This window comes from Salvelinus alpinus, chromosome 38 (assembly GCF_045679555.1).
Source record: "Salvelinus alpinus chromosome 38, SLU_Salpinus.1, whole genome shotgun sequence".
NCBI classification, from domain to species: domain Eukaryota; kingdom Metazoa; phylum Chordata; class Actinopteri; order Salmoniformes; family Salmonidae; genus Salvelinus; species Salvelinus alpinus.
Window position 1 is genome coordinate 865,142 of NC_092123.1, and position 22,965 is coordinate 888,106.

At 44.5% G+C, this 22,965-nt stretch overlaps 1 protein-coding gene across 3 annotated transcripts; it reads left to right on the forward strand.

Annotated features, from left to right (window-relative positions):
* Nucleotides 1–339: 339 nt before the first annotated feature.
* On the forward strand, nucleotides 340–20,294 carry LOC139566480 (SLIT and NTRK-like protein 3). Of its 3 annotated transcripts, XM_071387700.1 has the most exons (11): nucleotides 340–398; nucleotides 488–647; nucleotides 3,618–3,902; nucleotides 4,097–4,348; nucleotides 4,562–4,677; nucleotides 4,914–5,548; nucleotides 5,908–6,098; nucleotides 7,848–7,951; nucleotides 8,032–8,251; nucleotides 8,488–8,614; nucleotides 17,101–20,294. In XM_071387700.1, the coding sequence occupies exons 3-11, from the start codon at nucleotides 3,678–3,680 to the stop codon at nucleotides 18,174–18,176; spliced, it is 2,946 nt and encodes a 981-aa protein (XP_071243801.1). In that variant the 5' UTR covers nucleotides 340–398; nucleotides 488–647; nucleotides 3,618–3,677; the 3' UTR covers nucleotides 18,177–20,294. The 3 variants fall into 3 exon arrangements, with proteins under 3 accessions (XP_071243801.1, XP_071243800.1, XP_071243799.1); XM_071387699.1 differs by lacking the exon at nucleotides 340–398 and having other exon boundaries at nucleotides 440–647; XM_071387698.1 differs by lacking the exons at nucleotides 340–398; nucleotides 488–647 and adding an exon at nucleotides 735–1,149.
* The last annotated feature ends 2,671 nt before the right edge of the window (nucleotides 20,295–22,965 follow it).

Here is a 22,965-nt window from a genome sequence, read left to right on the forward strand (position 1 = left end):
TGGATGCACGATCCACCACTCTAGTACTAAACTGTTTCTTAGCGAAGTAACCTACTCTATAGCCCTATACAGTAGGCCTACTCTGGTTTTCTTTAGGCCTGTATAATTAATTCAAATAGAATTAAGCATGGCACTAAATCCAAACCAGGTTCTTCTTCGAATACTTCCCCAGCTTCACTCCACTCATTCCTCCTTTCTTTTATTGTCCTTTAGGCTACTTAATTTTCTTTACTTTAATTAGGCTACCCGGTTATCAAAGATGGAGAGACAAGTCATCCTCCTAAAATATTCCACGCAGCATCATGCGCGTGTTCGGTGGCAGTCCCGCGCCGCAGCTGAGTTCCCGCGGGCAGCACTGTTGAGCGCTGGAGAAGGGAACAGAGCTGCATTCTAAAGCGGTGCGCTTTTTCTACGGTTCTCTCTCTCTCTCTCTCTCTCTCTCTCTCTCTCTCTCTCTCTCTCTCTCTCTCTCTCATCCACATTGCAGTCCTGTCACGTTCCCTCTGCTCCCCCCATCCGCCTCAACCGCTCCAGGAGAGGCAAGGAGAGAGGGAAGGAAGAGTGCAGCTGAAAAGCAAACAGACATGTCGACAGCCAACGCGTAAAGTCTCCCATCGGCTGTTCGTGGATTTCTACGCGGGACCTGAGTGAGTAAAGACCTCGTCTCTCCACTGCCGCTGTATGGTTCTTAGCGCTAGTGGGAGGGGAAGGGGAGGCAGACAAAGGCGAATATAAATGGTTTGCGTTAGTGCCAAGGATTTAGTGCCTTAATAGGTTATATTAATGACTATTTGGACATGCAGTAATTCTATAATTACAATTGTGCCCAGTAATGTTACTAATTTACATTATTGTATGGATATAGCTATCAACATAGTCTTGATTTTGGATGGTGCGTTGTGTTTCTAGGGAAGAGGGGCCGGATTGCGCCAGGCAGGGAAAGCTATGTATCGGCCCTGGTTGGACAGTGCGTTCGTGAGGAAAGGTAGACGCTGGGATTATGTGACATGAATATGTGTTGTAGTAAGCAGCTGCCGCGGTCATTGATGGTTGGTTTGCGCCAGGGTGCAGGGCCTTGGGATGGAGAACAGGGGGAGGAAGGTAGGAAGGAAGGAAACAAGGAAGGAAGAGTCACGAAAGAAAAGCAAAGTAGGTCTAACCACACCTGCTCTGGATGCATAGATGAATGGATAGATGAGTGGATGGATGGATGAATAGATTTCTGTGAGAGAGAGAGATGAAAAATGAGAGAGGGTGACAGGAGAGAGGGGCCTGAGTTATTAGCCAATCAAGTGGCTAGAGCAAGTAAACAGTGTTGTCTTGTAGGTCAGACAGTCATTATCCAATGAGGACCAAATTGCAATACTTCAGTAGTGTCTATTTAAATATTGATCTTGCACAATATGTTTAACATCATAATTATAGTGTGAAAAGAATACTAGAATCCACTCAATACAAACCTGCATGTATTTATCCACTGAATACAAACCTGCATGTATTTATCCACTGAATACAAACCTGCATGTGTTTATCTACTCAATCTACAAACCTCTCTCTCTCTCTCTCTCTCGCTCATCCTCCTCCTCCTCCTCTTCCCCCCCCCCCCCCCGTCAGGGAACACTGTGTGCAGGGAAAAGGAAGGCTTTTGATACAATCAATATCAGTAGATTTGAGCCGTTTCACTTGGAGCTCTCCTGTGTGTGTCTGTGTGTGTGAGAGAGAGAGAGCGAGAGAGAAAGAGACACGATAGCCTTGACTGACTGACTCACGGTTTCTCATGGTTACGCAATCAATCCTCTCTCTTCAGCACAACATTCTGCTCCTCCTCTCCTCTTTCTCATAAGACCCTCAGTCCTCTCTTTTCTTTTCTCCTCTTATTTTCTCTCTCTTCTGCTCCCTCTCTTCCTCTGCTCATTTCCCCCTCACTCCAATCTTCTATTTTCTTCTCTTCCCCGTCTCTCATTCTCTTTTCCCTGCTCTCCAGTCTTCTTTTCATATCTATCATCTTCTCCTCTCCCCCTTTCTTTTCCACTCCCCTTGTCCTCTTCCTCTCATTCCATAATCACCTCTCTCTGACATCTCATCTCAGGTTGTCTGTTTATCGTACTGCAGTATTTTCCCAGGCACCGATTCACATCATTACCTTATCATTACCTTTTATTACATTATCCTTATTGTTACATTATCATTACATTTTATTATATGGTCCTTGTTGTTACATTACCACTGCACTTTATTACATTGTCCTTATTGTTACATTATCGCTGTTGTAGTTGCTGTTATTGTTATCATTGCATTATTCATTATTCTTTTTTTTACCTTCATTATCATGGCCTTCTTCAGTGTGTGGTAGCTGCTTCTAAACTAATCTCGTCCAGCAGCCAGCCGGCTCTCTGTCTGTCTATATGCAGGAGCAATTGAGCCTGGGGACGGCTCTCTGTCTGTCTATATGCAGGAGCAATTGAGCCTGGGGACGGCTCTCTGTCTGTCTATATGCAGGAGCAATTGAACTGGCTAGTAGCTTCTGATTGTTATTGTTTTTTGATTAGTAGCCCATTACCTTCTGCATGGTGGCCTCCAAGTTACATGAGTCAGGCAAAGAGAGCCTCCTGATTTAGATGTCATTTTCCTGGTTAAAGACAGCATAGAATTATACTGCATCTCTAGTTTTCTAGTGCAGTCTTCTCCTCTCATCCATCCGGCCCTGTGTTTATAATATATTATTTTATTGTCATCATCAGCATCACTCTGACTGTCATTATGATTTTAAAGCAGCCTCTTATGTCCTGAAGAGGTCTTCAGATCCTCTCTCATGCTATCTGCTGTATTATCATGGTAATCAACCTAATGTATTATAATGGCCTTGGATTGCTGTTGTTAGTTCCTTGTTGATGAATGTAATGGGTGTTTTCCACGTCACTGTCTGGTATGGAACCTGAAGCATTATGTATCCTGAACCGTGCTATAACTCCTATATTAATATATATACTATAAATTATAATTATATTATAGTTAAGCAATAAGGTCAGAGGGGGTGTGGTATATGGCCAATATACCAGCTAAGGGCTGTTCTTAAGCATGACGCAACGCGGGGTGTCTAGACACAGCCTTTAGCCATGGTATATTGGCCATATATCACAAATCCCTGAGGTGCTTTATTGCTATTATAAACTGGTTACCAAGGTAATTAGAGCAGTAAAAATAAATGTTTTGTCATACCTGTGGTATACGGTCTAATATACCACGGCTGTCAGCCAATCAGCATTTGGGCTCGAACCACCCAGTTTATAATAATATTTACTCTGCGTTGCGTTGTGCCTAAGAACAGCCCTTAGCCATGTTATATTGGCCATATACCACACCCCCTTAAATATAGCACTATAACTCATATATCTATATACGATATAAAACGATATTTCACTCATGTGAAACCAAGTTTATTCTGGTTCCAGTCCAAGTGTTGGTTCCAGCATGTGAAACCAGAGTACTACCAGGAACAGTAGCAGTAACGCGACGGTGCCAGTAGTTCATAAATAAAGGGACATGCATAAGCATCACTCTGCTGGGTCTGATAGGATCCCATTTAACAGTAGCCATGTGTGTATTTCTGTATGCAGTGCGGTGAGGGGTGGGTGTGTGCCGCTGCCCTGGCCTGGGCTGAAGGCAGAGGAGGTAGGATGCTGTGGCTCTCCCTGCTGTCTGTGGTGGTCCTGGGTTGTGTGACCCTGACCCAGACACACACTCACACACACACCCCGACGCCCACCTCCACACACACCCCTATGGTGGACAGTTCGGAGGAGGAGGTGGACGAACCGTGCTTCGAGCCGTGCACGTGCGAGGTCAAAGAGGGCGTGTTGCACGTGCACTGTGATGGGCGGGGCTTCACTAACGCCAGCCAGGTGACTGCACTGCACTACCTTAATCTAATGTACCTCATTTTATAATATACATACTGCAGTAGTATATTAATAAACAACCCTGTTCTGCACTGTACTGCATTACTGCACTAAATGTACTGTTTCTGTTTTGGCATATATGTATTTGTATACGATTAAATGAAGTCAACCAACCAATCAATCAATCAACCAATCAGGTGTCCCAGTCTTGGCTCCGCCCCTTCAAGCTCAACCTGCAGAGGAACTCCTTGAGGCGTCTCTATAGCAACGGCTTCCTGCACCATAGCAATGCCGTGGCGATAAACCTAGGCAACAACGCGCTGCAGGACATCCGTGCCGGGGCGTTTCATGGTCTGGGGACACTGAGACGCCTCTACCTCCACGAGAACAAGCTGGAGGTGTTCCGCAACGACACCTTCTCTGGCCTGGAGGCACTGGAGTACCTGCAGGTAGGCCTGACATCATTACTACCCATCAGAACCATCAATAAACACTGTGGTTAATCCTCATCAATAATCACTGTGATTAGTCCTCATCCATACTTACTGTGACAATGATAATCAATAAGTTATGTGTGATCTCCTGAGCCTGATGAGTTCCTGTTTGTGTCAAAATGTCACATTTGAACACTTTGACTTGACCTCTATCCCCTCTACCTACAGGCCGACTACAATGTCATCAAACGCATCGACAGTGGGGCGCTACGCTACCTGCATAAATTACGAGTGCTCATCCTCAATGACAACCTGATCCCTGCTCTGCCTCCTCACCTCTTCAGGTATCTACCTGCTTATTAAACGTGCTTTACCATGTCCACATCATGGGTCTGTTTCTCACTCTGACCAAGGTGACTGTCTGACAAAGTTGTTTTCAATCACATTTATAACATGCATCAGTCATGCTCCTTATTCTTCAATAACATGATCACCAATTCCAATTTTTCGCAATGTGGAAATGTCATTCCTGAATTGAAATGGAATTGACCCCAGCCCTAATGATCCCTTCCACCCCCAGATCTGTGTCTCTGACCCACCTGGACCTGCGGGGGAACCGTCTGAAGAGCCTGGCCTACGCCGGGACCCTGGAGTACGTGGGCCGCAGCCTGATGGAGCTCCAGCTGGAGGAGAACCCCTGGATCTGTGGCTGTGAGGTTGTCCAGTTGCAGACGTGGCTGGGACACATCCCTTACACCGCAGTGGTGGGGGACATCACCTGTGAATACCCCTTCGACCTGCACGGGAAAGACCTGAGGGAGATACCACGCAAAGAACTGTGTGCCGGAGAGGTGGAGGGAGAGGGGGAGAAGGAGGGAGAGAGGGAGAAGCATGGAGGGGTACAGCCTCCTCAGCATCCGCCCTCTCACCCGAAAGCGAACCCCAACCCTGGGAGGCCCAGACCCACCAAGCCGTCCTCCATGGTTCACCATCAGAACACACATACCTCATCTTCGTCGACTTCTTCCTCATCGGCGGAGCGGAGGGGGAGAGAGAGGTCCCCTCGGCCCACCAAGCGGCCCCGGCCCTCCAGGACGCCCCCCACCCAGCGTAGCCTCCTCCCCAACCAGCCCCCTCCCATCGCAGGGTACCAGACCCGCCCCCCCATCCCTATCATATGTCCTCTAGGGTGCACCTGTAACCTTCACATCTCAGGTACAGTTTGGATGGGACTTCTTTGGCTCAGGAGTATGATCTCACACACAGCAGGGTGACTTCCTGATAACAGATATAAACAACAGCATGATTTGAATTTGCCAAGACTGCTACTATTGTGCTCTTCACAATGTGGGCAAGCCACAAAGGACACAAACTAACAGGGACAATCATGGCACTATGCACAGGGGACAAATCTGATTTATGTGGTTGTCTGTAAACAGGAAGTCACCCCACTGTGTCTGATAATGTCATAGTGCTGAGACTAGCTTTGCATATGTGCTCAATGCAAAACACTTTGGGCTGAATTGTATGAAAAGAGCTGAACAAATAAAGTTGATTCAGTATAATTGTTCCAGACCTAGGACTGACAGTCAACTGTAAGGAGAGCGGCTTCCACAACGTGTCCCAGCTCATGCCACGCCCCCTCAACGGACGGAAGCTGTACCTCAGTGGCAACCTCATCCAGCGGATCTATAAGTCAGATTTCTGGAATTTTTCCAGTCTGGATCTACTTCACCTGGGAAACAACCGGATCTCCTTTATTCAGGTTGTCATTACCCAGGGGATCTCCTTTATTCAGGTTGTCATTACCCAGGGGATCTCATTTATTCAGGTTGTTATTAGCCAGGGGATCTCTTTTATTCAGGTTGTCTTTAGCCAGGGGATCTCATTTATTCAGGTTGTCAATAGCCAGGGGATCTCCTTTATTCAGGTTATCATTAGCCAGGGGATCTCCTTTATTCAGGTTGTCATTAGCCAGAGGATCTCCTTTATTCAGGTGTTCATTAGCCAGAGGATCTCCTTTATTCAGGTTGTCATTAGCCAGGGGATCTCCTTTATTCAGGTTGTCATTAGCCAGAGGATCTCCTTTATTCAGCTTGTCTTTAGCCATGGGATCTCCTTTTTTTCCCAGGTTGTCATTAGCCAGGGGATCTAATTTATTCAGGTTGTCATTAGCCAGGGGATCTCCTTTATTCAGGTTGTCTTTAGGCAGGGGATCTCCTTTATTCAGGTTGTCTTTAGCCAGGGGATCTCCTTTATTCAGGTTGTCATTAGCCAGAGGATCTCCTTTATTCAGGTTGTCATTAACCAAGGGACCTCCTTTATTCAGGTTGTCATTAGCCAGAGGATCTCCTTTATTCAGGTTGTCATTAGCCAGGGGATCTCCTTTATTCAGGTTGTCATTAGCCAGAGGATCTCCTTTATTCAGGTTGTCATTAGCCAGAGGATCTCCTTTATTCAGGTTGTCATTAGCCAGGGGATCTCCTTTATTCAGGTTGTCATTAGCCAGGGGATCTCCTTTATTCAGGTTGTCATTAGCCAGAGGATCTCCTTTATTCAGGTTGTCATTAGCCAGAGGATCTCCTTTATTCAGGTTGTCATTAGCCAGAGGATCTCCTTTATTCAGGTTGTCCTTAGCCAGAGGATCTCCTTTATTCAGGTTGTCATTAGCCAGTGGATCTCCTTTATTCAGGTTTTCATTAGCCAGAGGATATCCTTTATTCAGGTTGTCATTAGCCAGAGGATATCCTTTATTCAGGTTGTCATTAGCCAGACGATCTCCTTCTTTCACGTTGTCATTAGCCAGAGGATCTCCTTTATTCAGGTTGTCATTAGCCAGAGGATATCCTTTATTCAGGTTGTCATTAGCCAGACGATCTCCTTCTTTCAGGTTGTCATTAGCCAGAGGATCTCCTTTATTCAGGTTGTCTTTAGCCAGACGATTTCCTTTATTCAGGTTGTCATTAGCCAGAGGATCTCCTTTATTCAGGTTGTCTTTAGCCAGGGGATCTCCTTTATTCACGTTGTCATTAGTCAGACGATCTCCTTTATTCAGGTTGTCATTAGCCAGGGGATCTCCTTTTTTCAGGTTGTCTTTAGCCAGAGGATCACCTTTATTCAGGTTGTCATTAGCCAGAGGATCTCCTTTATTCAGGTTGTCTTTAGCCAGAGGATCTCCTTTATTCATGGTATCTTTATGCAGAAAATCTCCTAGGGTGCAGATTATCTTTAGCCTGAGGCGTCATACACGGGGAGCACTGATGTCCACGTTTGATATCTATGATTTAATTATGCGTAAAAACAAAACATTAGGCCTATAACCTGGATTTCAGCATACCGCTTGATGAAATTGAGGGGCCCAGTGGCACAATGGACATGAAGTCCCTGTATTTACCTTCTCTTTCTCTCTCTCGCTCTCTTTCTCGGTCTCTCTTTATCTCTCTCTCTTTCTCTCTCTGTCCCTCTCTCTCTCTCTCTCCCCTCTCTCTCTCTTTCTCTCTGTCTGGTTCTCCAGGAGGGAGCGTTCTCCAGCCTGCCGACCCTGAGGAGTCTCTACCTGAACGGCAACAACCTGCAGAGGCTTAGCCCACACATGTTCCTGGGTCTACTTAACCTCAGGTAGGACTGACTGCCACACACACTCACTCACTCTCTCACACACACATTCCTGGGTCCTGTGTGATCATGTTTCCTTGTAGGTACCTGTACTTTGAGTACAATGAGATCGGTGTGGTGGAGGCGGGAGCGTTCAGCCCCATGCCGTCTCTCCAGCTGCTCTTCCTCAACGCCAACCTGTTGAGGTCACTTCCTGTCGGAGTGTTCCAGAGCATCTCCCTCTCCCGCCTCAACCTCCGCAACAACCACTTCCTCAGCCTGCCTGTAGAGGGGGTGTTAGAGCACCTCACTGGACTGGTGCAGGTAGGAGGAAGGGATGGGGAGGGGTGTTTTTAGTGGGTTAGGTGTGTGTGCAGACAGGGTGTGTGTAGCGGGGCGGTGTGTATGAGTATAGGTGTGTGTGTGTAACATGTATGGGCACAGGTGTCTGTCAGTCTGTCTGTAAAGGGGATTATAGAGCATCTAACTGAACTAGTCAGATGTTCCTCATTTCTATGGAAACAGACTGAAATAAAGCTTTTCTCATCATCTCCTCCCAGGTGGACCTGCAGCAGAACCCATGGGAGTGCAGGTGTGATGCGGCCCCTCTGAAGCGCTGGCTGGAGGGCCTGAGTGCGGTGGTGGTGGTGGGGGAGGTGGTCTGTCACTCACCAGAAGAGACCACAGGTACCGGGGTCTAAGGCTCATGGCAACACAGTTAACATTCTAATAAAAAGCATGAACTGGCGCACACCCAGAGAACCTTATTTTGTGTAGAGGTGCTGACTAACGGCGAATAAACTGTAAGCTATGAAAATAAATAAAGAGAGGGGCACACTCTATATACATATAAACTCCCAGTAATTTATTGGGTAAAACAGCAACATCTGAAGGCTTCCGAACGTCTGCCGAAACTTTGGTGTTTTACCCAATAAATGAGTTTATATGCTGTATATATAGAGTGTGCGGCTCTATTTATTTTTCTAGCGCAGTTAACATTACCATACCATTCACCATTCCTCTCCCCTTGACACTTCCCACACTTCCCAGGTGTAAAGGAGTGTCTATGTCAGGGGTGGGCAAACTTTTTGACTCGCGGGCCACAATGGGTTCTAAAATTTGACAGAGGGGCCGGGCCAGGAGCATTTGGAGGGAGTGTTTGGGCCGGATATACTAAAGCATTAAATGTAGTGTGTGCAAACCTCATAGCACAGTAAGAACACTACAACCCAATTTATTAACTGTCTTTCAAATGTGAAAAATAGCCCTTATCAGTTAATAAATTTGTCTCAAGGAATATGCAAGATATGGCATTTACATACTATTTCGCAGATACCGGGATGAGGAAATGTAAATAGATTAAAATAACATACGCACTGTGATTTATCAAGATTGCGTCTGTTTTTAATAAGTTTCAATCGAAGGTGCAAAGTTAAAGAAATCAACATTTATTGAAAAATGGAATCACTTTCAACATTCAAAACATATTATTACACAACGAAATACTCAAGCTCAATAATATCTACTTGTGTTAAACTCCGCAAAATCATGGATGGATTGTCCTGACCGCGCGCTCTACAAACTCGCCACGGACGCCCTCGCCTTCACGCGCAAACAGTACACGTGTATCGTTGCCAAGCACACAGACATAGGCTGTATTAAATATCCTACCTGCAGCTGAAAATTTAAATTTAAATTAAGAGCGATGTGCGGCGTGTTAATAAAGCTACTGTACCGCTGCTGTGCGTAAATGCGCATTGCTCTTAATTAAAAGACGCACTTCCAAACTTTCCATATGCATTTTTTCATAACACAGCAGAAAAACTCACCATTTCAGTGGGAACAGTGTTGTTGGTCTCCCTTTTTTGCCAGTGCATCAAAGTCTGGAGTTAGTTTTGTTGTGGCAATTCTCGCTTAATGGTGACGTGAAACGAAGTGAAAATTAAAGTGAAATAAAGAGAAATACGCGCCACTCCAACAACGGTCAATGTGTTTTGAGTGCGCCATCTATTGGGGAAACGTGGGCATTGCAGGGAAAGGGGGAAAAAAAGAGGTTTTTACTATAATTTGGACAAGTTCGGCGGGCCGGATTAAAAAGCCTAACGGGCCGTATGTGGCCCGCGGGCCGTAGTTTGCCCATGTCTGGTCTATGTGAATTCATTAATCGGGCACCACTTGTTTGTTCTGAGTCAGCATTTAGCAACAAGGGATAAATACAACTTATCACATAATTCTATGTGAAGGTAATTGAGTACTCTTAAATGGCAAGGCAATGCATTCATGGAGAACAGTAGATACTTTATGAACAACGGATTTATTAGGAAATAAACAGGATCATGTACTGAATGTAAAGGATGAATGAATAATAAAGATGTTTGTATAATGCTAAATGAAAGGAAGGGAAAAGGTATTTCCATAGTATTTGATTAAATGGAAAAATGGCCAGGAGTTTGAAAGTCCTGAATATGAATAGAGACAGGAATGTTCAGGGGAAAGACAGCCAATAATAACAGATAAAAAAGTAACAAAGATAGACTACATGCTCACATTCAAATCTGGGAAGATGAGATTGAGCTGGACAACCGTTTTACATATCTGTCTGGAACCAACGGTCTTCAGAAAACTCTCCTTGCACGCAAAGTCCAAAACAAAGGATTTCAGAAGCAATGGTCCCGATAAACTGACGCGCAGAGGAAATAGAAGTCTGTGCGAGACGCACGAGATTGAGCTATACTAGAGTTAGTCTATACCAGGGGTGTCAAACTCATTTGGTTTACGCTATTAGCGGTTCATTCTGCTGTGGGAATTGTGATCGAATCAACATATTAGCCGCATTCAATGAAACATAACAAAAACACAAGATTTAGTAGGTGATTTTCTTTTAACCTTTCAGTGATACCCATCCCGGATCCGGGATCCTCCTCATCAAAAAAGCTGACTAGCATAGCCTAGCCTAACGGGACAGGGATATCATATAATATAATTTTCATGAAATCACAAGTCCAGTACAGCAAATGAAAGATAAACATCTTGTGAATCCAGCCATCATTTCTGATTTTTAAAATGTTTTACAGCGAAAACACAATATGTATTTCTAGTAGCTAACCACAATAGCCAAAGACTCAACCGCATATTTTCACCATGTTTCTACCGCATAGGTAGCTATCACAAAACCGACCAAATAGAGATATAATTAGTCACTAACCAAGAAACAACTTCATCAGATGACAGTCTTATAACATGTTATACAATAAATTTATGTTTTGTTCGAAAATTTGCATATTCGAGGTATAAATCATAGTTTTACATTGCAGCTACCATCAAAAATATCACCAAAGCAGCCATAATAATTACAGAGAGCAACGTGAAATACCTAAATACTCATCATAAAACATTTATGAAAAATACATGGTGTACAGCAAATGAAAGATAAACATCTTGTGAATCCAGACAATATTTCCGATTTTTTAAGTGTTTTACAGCGAAAACACAATATAGCATTATATTAGCTTACCACAATAGCCAAACACACAACCGCATTTATTCACCGCATAGATAGCATTCGCAAAAACCAGCAAAAGATATAAAATGTATCACTAACCTTGAACAACTTCATCAGATGACAGTCTTATAACATCAGGTTATACAATACACTTATGTTTTGTTTGAAAATGTGCATATTTAGAGCTGCAAACCATGGTTATACATTGTGAAAATGTAGCAACATTTCCCCAGAATGTCAGGAGCTATTTTGGACACTCACCTAATCTGACCAAAGAACTCATCATAAACTTTACTAAAAAATACATGTTGTACAGCAAATGAAAGATACACTGGTTCTTAATGCAACCGCCGTGTTAGATTTTTAAAAATAACTTTACCATAACAAACAGCTTGCGTTATTGCGAGACAGCGCCCGCCAAAACGGCGGAGAATAGAAATAACATTTTCCACAGAAATACGAAATAACATCATAAATTGTTCTTACTTTTGCTGAGCTTCCATCAGAATCTTTTACAAGGAGTCCTTGGTCCAGAATAAATCGTTGTTTGGTTTTAGAATGTCCTTTTCTCCTGTCGAATTCGCGCCACAATGCTAGCCAATGTTGATGACGTTCCCAATTTCTCTCGACGCAGTGAACGGAAAACTCCAAAAGTCACAATAAACGTTGAATAATCTGATAAAACTCGGTTGAAAAAACATACTTTACGATGTTATTATCACATGTATCAAATAAAATCAGAGCCGGAGTTATTAGCCGTGTATACCGAACGCTTATCAGAAGACAATATGGAGGTGCTTCGCGCGCCTTGATAGAGAAAGGAAATTCCTGACCTGCCACTCCAAAAGCTCTTGTTCGACCTCAGATCAAGCTAGACACCCCATAATACCTTCCACTGCCTGTTGACATCTAGTGGAAGGCGTATGAAGTGCATGTATATCGATAAATATAAGCCAGTTGAATAGGCAGGCCCTGAAACAGAGCCTCGTTTTCAGATTTTTCACTTCCTGCATGGAAGTTTGCTGCAAAATGAGTTCTGTTTTACTCACAGACATAATTCAAACAGTTTTAGAAACTTCTGAGTGTTTTCTATCCAATAGTAATAATAATATGCATATTGTATGATCTAGAAAAGAGTACGAGGCCGTTTCATTTGGGCACGATTTTTTCCAAAGTGAAAACAGCGCTCCCTATTAAGAAGAAGTTTTAAGCAGAGCGCACCGGAGGAGGATTCTATTGCATTGACAGACACGACCATTCGCGAGAAGATGTGTTTGTTTTGAGATCAATGCATGTAGCCACGTGTGCACATTTGTTCATATTCTATGCTAGTTTGTGAGTTATTAGCCCAGTTGTAGCTCATTTCTGGTCAGCAATAAGGGAGTGAACGCTTCCTACAAGACCACAAAACATGTACATTTCTAGTCAACGTTGAAAAGCGAGTCAGGTAAAGAGCTTTTTTATATCTTAAAGGGGCAGTGTTGTATTTTGAGACCGACTTGAATAAGCTAAGAAGCCATTAGGCAAAGGGTAGCATATGTTTTTGTCTGACTCTCTGTAATGATAATGGTATGGGAATAATAATGAATTGTATTTTGTCTCGTGGTTTCTTGCATCATACAACACAATACAACAACATTTTCAGTTACATACACAACATGACCAAAAGTATGTGGACAGCTGCTTGTCGAATGTCTCATTACAAAATCATGGAAATTCATATGGAGTCTGTCCCCCCTTTGCTGCTATAACAGCCTCCATTCATCTGGGAAGGCTTTCCACTAGGGGGGACATTGCTGCTGCTTCCATTCAGCAACAAGAGCATTAGTAAGGTCGGGCACTGATGTTGGGCGTTTAGGCCTGGCTCGTAGTCGGCTTTCCAATTCATCCCAAAGGTGTTCGATGGGGTTGAGGTCAAGGCTCTGTGCATGTCAGTCAAGTTCTTCCACACCGATCTCGACAAACCATTTCTGTATGGACCTCGCTTTGTGCACAGGGGCATTGTCATGCTGAAACAGGAAAGGGCCTTCACCAAACTGTTGCCACATAGTCGGAAACACAGAATCGTCTAGAATGTCATTGTACGCTGTAGCGTTAAGATTTCCCTTCACTACAAATAAGGGGCTTGAACCATGAAAAACAGCCCCAGACTATTATTCTTCCTCCACCAAACCTTACAGTTGGTACTATGCATTCGGGCAGGACACGTTCTCCAGGCATCCACCAATACCAGATTTGTCCGATGCCAGATGATGAAGCATGATTCATTACTCCAGAGAATGCATTTCCACTGCTCCAGAGTCCAATGGCGACGAGCTTTACACCACTCCATCTGACGCATGGCATTGCGCATTATGATCTTAGGCTTGTGTGTGGCTGCTCGGCCATGGAAACCCATTTCATGAAGCTCCCGACGAATAGTTATTGTGCTGACTTTGCTTCCAGAGGCAGTTTGGAACTCGGTAGTGAGTGTTGCAGCCGAGAACAGATGATTTTCGCATGCACTCAGCGGTCACATTCTGTGAGCTTGTGTGGCCTACCTCTTCGCGGCTGAGCCATTGTTTCTCCTACACATTTACACTTCACAATAACAGCATTTAGAGTTGACCGGGGCTGACTTGTTGGAAAGGTGGCATCTTATGACGGTGCCACTTTGAAAGTCACTGAGCTCTTCAGTAAGGCCATTCTACTGCTAATGTTTGTCTATAGAGATTGCATGACTGTGTGCTCGATTTTATACACCTGTCAGCAACGGGTGTGGCTGAAATAGCCAAATCCACTAATTTGAAGGGTTGTCCACATACTTTTGCATATATAGCGTACTTGTCTGAAGGACACGTGGCTAAAAAGGTTAATGCTTTCAAAAGTCTCATGGAATGTATATCTACATTGAACACTACACATTGGCTACTACTGTATCATGCTAATGGTGCCGAAGGGGATGGCTGACGTTTTTTGGGCTCCTAACCAATTGTGCTTTTTTTTTTTTTCTCGCATTGTTTGTAACATATTTTGTACATTATGTTTCTGCTACCGTCTCTTATGACCGAAAATGGCTTCTGGATATCAGAACAGCGATTACTCACCTCGAACTGGACAAAGATTTATTCTTTAATGAGTCTAACGCGAAGGATATACTCTTGCTCCCGGGACCAGGCCCAAATCCCCATCATTCACATGAAGAAAAGACGGAGATACAGGTGGCGCAGATCCGGGTGCCTTGTGAGAATTCATCGGCGAGTGCGACTATCCTACCAACGTGACATTAAAAACTGTAATATCTTATGTTTCACAGAATCGTGGCTGAACGACGACACGGAAATTATACTTTTGGCTGGTTTTTCTGTGCATTGGCAGGACAGAACACCACGAAGGGTGGTGTCGTGTGTCTATTTGTCAAAAACAGCTGGTGCGCAATGTCTAATATTAAGGAAGTCTCGAGGTATTGCTCACCTGAGGTAGAGTACCTCATGATAAGCTGTAGACCACAGTATCTACCAAGAGAGTTTATCTATATTTTTCGTAGCCGTCTATTTAACACCACAAACCGATGCTGGCCCTGAGACCACACTCAACGAGCTGTATAAGACAGTCTTGAAGAGGGCGCGACAACACATTTTCCCCCTCAGGAGACTGAAAAGATTTGACATGGGTCCCTAGATCCTCAAAAAGTTCAACATCTGCACCATCGAGAGCATCCTGACCGGTTGCATCACCGCCTAGTATGGCAACTGCTTCGCATCTGACCGTAAGGCGCTACAGAGGGTAGTGCATACGGCCCAGTACATCACTGGGGCCAAGCTTCCTGCCATCCAGGACCTATATACTAGGCTGTGTCAGAGGAAGGCCAAAAACATTGTCAAAGACTCCAGTCATCCAAGTCATAGACTGTTCTCTCTGCTTCCGCACGGCAAGCGGTACCGCAGTGCCAATTCTAGGTTTCAAAAGGCTCCATAACAGCTTCTACCCCCAAGCCGTAAGACTGCTGAACGATTATTCAAATGGCCACCGGACTATTTACATTGACACCCCCCCCGCCTTGTTTTTACTCTGCTGCTACTTACTATTTATTATCTATGCATAGTCACTTCACCCCTACCTACATGTACAAATTACCTCGACTAACCTGTACCCCCCGCACATTGACTCGGTACCCCATGTATATAGCCTCGTTACTTTATTGTGTTACTATTTTTTACATTTATTACTACCTTAAAACTGCATTGTTGTTTAAGGGCTTGTAAGTAAGCATTTCACGGTAAGGTCTACTACACCTGTTGTATTCGGCACGTGACAAATTGGATTTGACATCATGGAACAGCTTTTTCAATAGCTACAGTATTTACAAGTCATCTAGCTATAACAAACATAACCACACCATGGGACTACAGAATCCTAGTGTGGGACTGTAAGATATGGGAGGTGGCTCCTATAATTATTATATAAATAAGTGTCTAAGTCAAATCTAGTTTCTAGACCGGCTTAGGGAGATGTCAGCATTAGTAGGATATCAGGTGTAGTGGTGCGTGTGTGTTGGAGGCTACTATATTATGGTCATTTTGCAACCCAATATTTTGGGGTTGTTGCTGAATGTGTTTTGTGCACTAAACATTTTTTGGGGGGTTAATGTGACATTGTAGTGGGTGTGGCCAGGTTCACTAGATGGGGTGACCGTTTGAAACTCATTTCAAACCATTCTGTCAATTATTGTTCAACAATCTATCTTTTGGTGTTAAAATGAATAGTTATTGGTAGTGTTTTAAAATATAATAACTACTCATGTAAACAGTTATTATGTTTTATGAAATCAGATTTAGATTGGATTTGTCCCACTTCCCTTGAATGTAGTTTGAATAGTGGGACAGGGACCTTTTCAGCTATACAAATGCACAAAATTAACCTTTAATCAATTCAAATGTATTTTCCTTCATTAGATATTCTAAAATACATTGAAATATGTTGTTTTAGTTGTTCATAACAGCTCTGAATCGATGCTATATAGCAAATAAACAGCATAGGATGACGGTGGAAGGAATCAGAGGGTTGTGACCTGTAAGAAAGGGAGGATGGGGAAAAAGGCTACATTAATGAAAGGGGACAGAATGTGAAAATTAGCTTGAAGAAATAAGAGAGATTGGAGGTCCTTTCGGTCCACTGTTCTCCATGGAGAAGTAGTTTAGCTGAGTCGTAGTCTTCCTCAGTCTTCATCAGGACCCTGCTGGGTCTCTGTCTCCTACAGGCCTCTGAGTACCATTTGGAGGTGCATGCCGCCCTTCCGCCCAATCAGAAGGCTGATTGTTCTGTGCATTGTCCTATGCTGGAACAGTTTTTTTTGGTGCTAATTTATTTTAAAAAATATATCACATTTACATAAGTATTCAGAGCCTTTACTCAGTATTGAACAAAAGGGGGGAGGGCTCCTGCTGGGAACTTGCTGTGAACGTGGCACCCCTCTTCTTGTGTTCTCTGGCCAGTGAAGGAAGGTCTTTGCATATTTTCAATGTGGTTGATGTCTGGCATGGATGTGTGAAGTTGACGCTCCTCTACACAGGTGTGCAGTGTAGGTGAATGCATGGGGCTCTTCCACTGTTGTTCCTATATTTGTTTGGTTTGTTGCTCTTCAGCGACTTAAAGAAAGTGCCTTTCTTTTCATTGTGTATCTTTGTTGTAGGTACAGACCTTCGCTCTCTTTCCCTGGACCTCCTCTGTCCAGACCTGGACACCCACCAGGCCACGGTGGAGAACCATGGAGAGTGGAACAGCTCCACAGCCCCAGACGGTGATTTCTCTCTGGGCTACCCCGTGCCAGGCAATGGCCCCCTGGGTCCCATCACCAAGGCTTCCATCCCTCTGTCGGTGTTGGTGCTCAGCCTGCTGGTGCTGTTTGTGTCGGCGTTCTTTGCGGCAGCGGCGCTGATTGCCTATGCCCTGAGGAGGCGGGACAAGCTGCCGTTCCGGCGGCAGGGTGAGGTGGATCTGGCCGGGATTCAGATGGAATGTGGAATATTCACCGAGCAGCAGCACCACAGGTTACCGGTACCAAAGACCCCTCCTCCATCTGCCTTGCATCATAGCCTCGTCTACGATAGCATCCTCCCCGTCGACCCTGGCCCTAACCCTAACCTCAGTCCCTCAACACACATGTGCAGTAGCCCAGTCTATAAGAATGAGGATGATTCAGTGGTGAGGCAACAACAGCAGCAGTTCTCTGCTTCTAAAGAGAAAGGTAACGTGGGAAGATACCGCTTGGCGGGGGAGAGAGAGAGCGAAGGACACTATCGTTTGGTGGCAGAGAGAGAGAGAGAATGGAATATGGAGGTGTCCCCCCCCTCCATCAGTACCGTTGCCGGGGCAGTGGGACCCCCTCTTTCAGATCTCCACGGAAACGGGACCCTCTGCCCAACGGTCATAGACAGCCAGGGCCCCACCCCCAAGGTGGGATTGGTTGACTGCCTGTTTGGGATCTCCGGAATGTCCGCCGCCGTCCCAGAGTTCCGAGACCTGCCGGACAGGTATACACGTCCCCCACCACCCCGCTATCCCCACCCTCCACAACCCCCTCAGCCCCCCGAACCCAAAGAGGAAACTAGACCCAGCCAATCACTCGTGGTTACTACAATGACAGTGTGCGCGGGGCCAAGCAGTAGTAATCAGAGCCAGAACTCAGAGTTTCCGCGAGAGTTGAGAATGAGACTCAGTACCAAGCCGGATTACATGGAAGTCCTGGACAGATCTTATCAGTTCTAATAGATAAATGTTACTATGGAACCGCTGGCGATGACAAGAAATGACTCCTGTAATATGTTGATATGTGGAGGGAAACCTGTGGGTGGCGAGAGCTGTTAGGACTAGGATGAAGTTACCCTTAGATGAGGCTTTGGAAAGGGTAAGCTGATCCTAGATCAGTGCCTGAGACTAGCAATTATTTTTTGTACCATTGATGACTAAGTACTAAGTATCAGATCAGGCTTTTTTATTCCCAGCATCACAAAACAAGACAATGTGGTGGGTGTGTGTTCATTGTGTATCTTTGTTGTAGGTACAGACCTTCGCTCTCTTTTCCTGGTGGGTGTGTGTTCATGTTAGACAATATAGTGGGTGTGTGTGTGTTCATGTTTGCTCTCTAAAGACCTGCTGATGAGACACTCAGTTGCTCTGCCTCTCAAATAACATCATGAAGCACAGTGAGAGAGAGAGACTGAGACACAGGGAGGAGTCAGGAATGAAGTGGTAAAGAGAGGGGGGTGTAAACACAGAGTCCCAGTCTGACGGTCGTCTAATGTAGCATGTAACACTTTCCATATGAAAACAATGTGGAAGAGGTGTTGAAGTGTGTTTACCCTGGACACTACATTCCTGGTATTAGTGTCACTGTGTCTGAGTGTTACTGTGGACCACATGCGGCTGGTGGTACCTTCACTGAGGAGGACGGGCTCATTGTAATGGCTGGAACAGAATAATGGAATGGTATCAAACATGTGTTGGGTACCATTCCATTCACTCCATCCCAGACATTATTATGAGCTGTCCTCCTCTCACCAGCCTCCTGTGGTGTGGAAAGAGGGAGATATGACACAGTCAAGTGCCTTAGCAACTAGCAGCCAGACCTGGGTCTAATACACATGTCCGATACTTTCAAAAAAGTGCTTGAGATGAGTTTGGATTTAGCTTACACACTTATGGGGCTATTCCGTTGGTGCCACAGTTGTACTGGGCAAACTAACTCAAAGGCAGCTCAAGTACAGTATTTGAATGTATTTGACACACGTATTTGACCGGGGCCTGCAAGCAGCCAGCAAGTGGTCAAGGCTTATTTTTCTATGAACACAGATCTATTTATCTAAACAGAGGTTTGAATAGTAATGGCCGGGACTCAGAGCTGCTCTGGGAAATTGAGGGCCCTATTCAATCAAAAGCTGAAACTGTATTTCCCGGATTATAGTCAAAAGTAGCCTTCCTCATGTGAAGAGACAGAGGAGTATATTTGCATTTGTAAGAGTTTATTTGCGTTTGTATGTTTGCATTTCCTGAATAGGGCTCTGAGAGTGTTTGTTCTCAGGTGGAATATAAGGACCTGCGGGATACGAGAGAACCGTGAGATACAGCTATAAACCCCTAAAGGGGATGTTGACTTGACTACTTTCATCGGACAACGGCATTCAAGTCACTTCAATGGACTTAAAGTGGGAAAAAGAACAGAAAACCAGGACGAAGCGTTTCGACACGGGAAAGACACTTCTATGAAATATCGATTATCTTTTAAAGGAGGTACCTTTTTATGCTTTTATCTCCTACAAATATTAGAGGGAATTGTGAATATATTTATTCTTAGTTTCTTGTGTGTTGGAGCTTTGCTACTGTATGGGATCATATTATATCAGTGTATAGCAGAGATGGCCTCCTCTCCTCCTGGAGAGATACAGGGTGGTTTCCACTGGTTACCACAGCCACAAAGTCAAGATTGGCCGCATATAAAAAATATATGGGATTTTTTTGTTGGCTTTTTGGTCTTAATTTAAGGTTAGGGTAAGGCATAAAGTTAGCAGTGTGGTTCATGTTAGGATTAAGATTATTGTTATGTTTAAAATCAAATTTTAAGAAGAGAAATTGTAGAAATAGGCAGAGTTGAACCATAATTATGACTTTGTGGCTGTGGAAGCTAGTAACGACCCTACTGTAGGTGTAGGCTTTTGCTCCAGCCCAACATAAACACTCTTCATTTTAGCGATGAAAAGCAGCTTGTTCAGATGGTATCTCTGCAGGAGGATGTTTGGCCAGCCCTGGTGTAAAGGACAGTTCTGCATCTGGTTTAGCCTTCTCTACAGTGACCACATCATATATACAATAAAGGGTGCTACTCTAAAACCATGGCCTGAATTACACTGTGCCTCACACACAAAAAGCGGGAGAGGGAGAGAGAATAAAAAAGCGTAACAGAGAATGAGAGAGGCCTTAGGACATGAAACATTGAAGGATATAGATAGTCACTAATAGCGTGAAATCCGACGTATTAATGGTAGGAAATCTATACAATCTTTTTGTGAGGAGAACATCTTAGACTGTGGAGCCTAGGGGCGGTAAGTAGTGAGGTGCCATGTGGTGAATTAATTTGGTCTTTGAGGTCTCTGCCGCCTGCTGTTCCTCTGACTGCCACAGGAGGGAGACCAACAATCTGCTATTAGAGCCACAGTTAGAGGTATCGCAACACTAATGCACATACACACACAAGGTGGTTGGTGGGAGGAAATATCGAAGGATGGGTTCATACCTTTCCATTTAATCCATTTCAGCCTATGAGCCTGTCTTCCTCCCTTTCATTCTCTCTGCACACACATACAAACAACCCACTGGCCACAGACGTCAGTTCAACGTCTACTTTGAATTTACATAATGTAAAATCAACAAAAAATGTCCCCATATCATTGGATTTAGGTGAAAAGTTGGGTGAAAAAAGACAAAATGCCCTTACGTTGATGACTTTTTGCAAATCCAATCCGTTTTCCACGTTAATTCAATGTCATCACATAGATTTGTTTGATTGAAATGGTGTGTGAACAACGTTGATTTGATCCGTTTTTTCCCAGTGGGAAACCATATATCATGGCATTATGTAAAATAAATATATTCAAGCACTGAAGGTAAGTCAGATTGACTCAACTTAGTATGTACTTTTATGATAGACAATGGACACACATCCACGCATACATTGCAAAGCAGGACATAAACATCAAGTGTATTTCACTCTATCTCAACATCTCTGCACATTCAAGATTTATATCCCTCTTTCTGCCTGCTAGAGATCTTATCGGATCTGCTGTCGATCCACTGCACCTCCGGGACCAGGCCATCTAGAATCTTGTCTCCAGCCTAACTTGTCATTTAAAACATTGTTTTTGTGTTTAATAATCCCTTATGCACAGAAGGACACTTACCATAAACCAGTGCTTCATATCATACAAAACCTGACACATTAAAACAATGTCAATAATCATTTTAACAATACCTCTGTTGTGTATGGGTGGCACACACATGCACTGAATACAACAAAAGCAGAATGACAGAGTGATGTAGAGAGACGGACTACATAAACTGAACAAGTTTCACAGACATGTGACTAACAGAAGTGGAATAATGTGTCCCTGAACAAAATCAAATGTAACAGTCAGTATCTGGTGTGGCCACCAAGTAACGCAGTGCATCTCCTCCTCATGGACTGCACCAGATTTGCCAGTTCTTGCTGTGAGATGTTACCCCACTATTCCACCAAGGCACCTGCAATTTCCCGGACATTTCTGGGGGGAATGGCCCTAGCCCTCACCCTCCAATCCAACAGGTCCCAGACGTGCTCAATGGGATTGAGATCCGGGCTCTTCGCTGGCCATGGCAGAACACTGACATTTCTGTCTTGCAGGAAATCACACACAGAACGAGCAGTATGGCTGGTGGCATTGTCATGCTGGAGGGGTATCACATGAGGGAACAGGATGTCTTCCCTGTAACCCTCCACCTCCAAACTGATCCCGCTCCAGAGTACAGGCCTCGGTGTAACGCTCATTCCTTCGACGATAAACGCGAATCCGACCATCACCCCTGGTGAGACAAAACTGTGACTCGTCAGTGAAGAGCACTTTTTGCCAGTCCTGTCTGGTCCAGCGGTGGGTTTGTGCCCATAGGCGACGTTGTTGCCGGTGATGTCTGATGAGGACCTGCCTTACAACAGGCCTACAAGCGCTCAGTCCAGCCTCTCTCAGCCTATTGCGGACAGTCTGAGCACTGATGGAGGCATTGTGCATTCCTGGTGTAACTCGGGCAGTTGTTGTTGCCATCCTGTACTTGTCCCGCAGGTGTGATGTTCGGATGTACCGATCCTGTGCAGGTGTTGTTACACGTGGTCTGCCACTGCGAGGATGATCAGCTGTCCGTTCTTTTTCCCTGTTGCCCTGTCTTAGGCGTCTCACAGTACGGACATTGCAATTTATTGCCCTGGCCACATCTGCAGTCCTCATGCCTCCTTGCAGCATGCCTAAGGCACGTTCACACAGATGAGCAGGGACCCTGGGCATCATTCTTTTGGTGTTTTTCAGAGTCAGTAGAAAGGCCTCTTTAGTGTCAGAAATGTTCACAACTGTGACCTTAATTGCCTACCGTCTGTAAGCTGTCAGTGCCTTAACGCCCGTTCCACAGGTGCATGATCATTAATTGTTCATGCTTCATTGAACAAGCATGGGAAACAGTGTTTAAACCCTTTACAATGAAGATCTGTGAAGTTATTTGGATTTTTATGAATTATCTTTGAAAGACAGGGTCCTGAAAAAGGGCCGTTTCTTTTTTTTGCTGAGTTTAATTCCCTCCTTTTCCTGTCACGCCTGCTCCCACTCTTCCTCCCTCTGGCGCTCGAGGGCGAAGGATCTGCTTCTCCTGTCTGGCGCCACTCCTTACATTTCCTGTACTTACACGTAGGTATATTCAGATCCTTCTTGAAATTGATTGATGTTGGTCCCAGAAATATATACGTACGATTGTCACTTAAAAAACA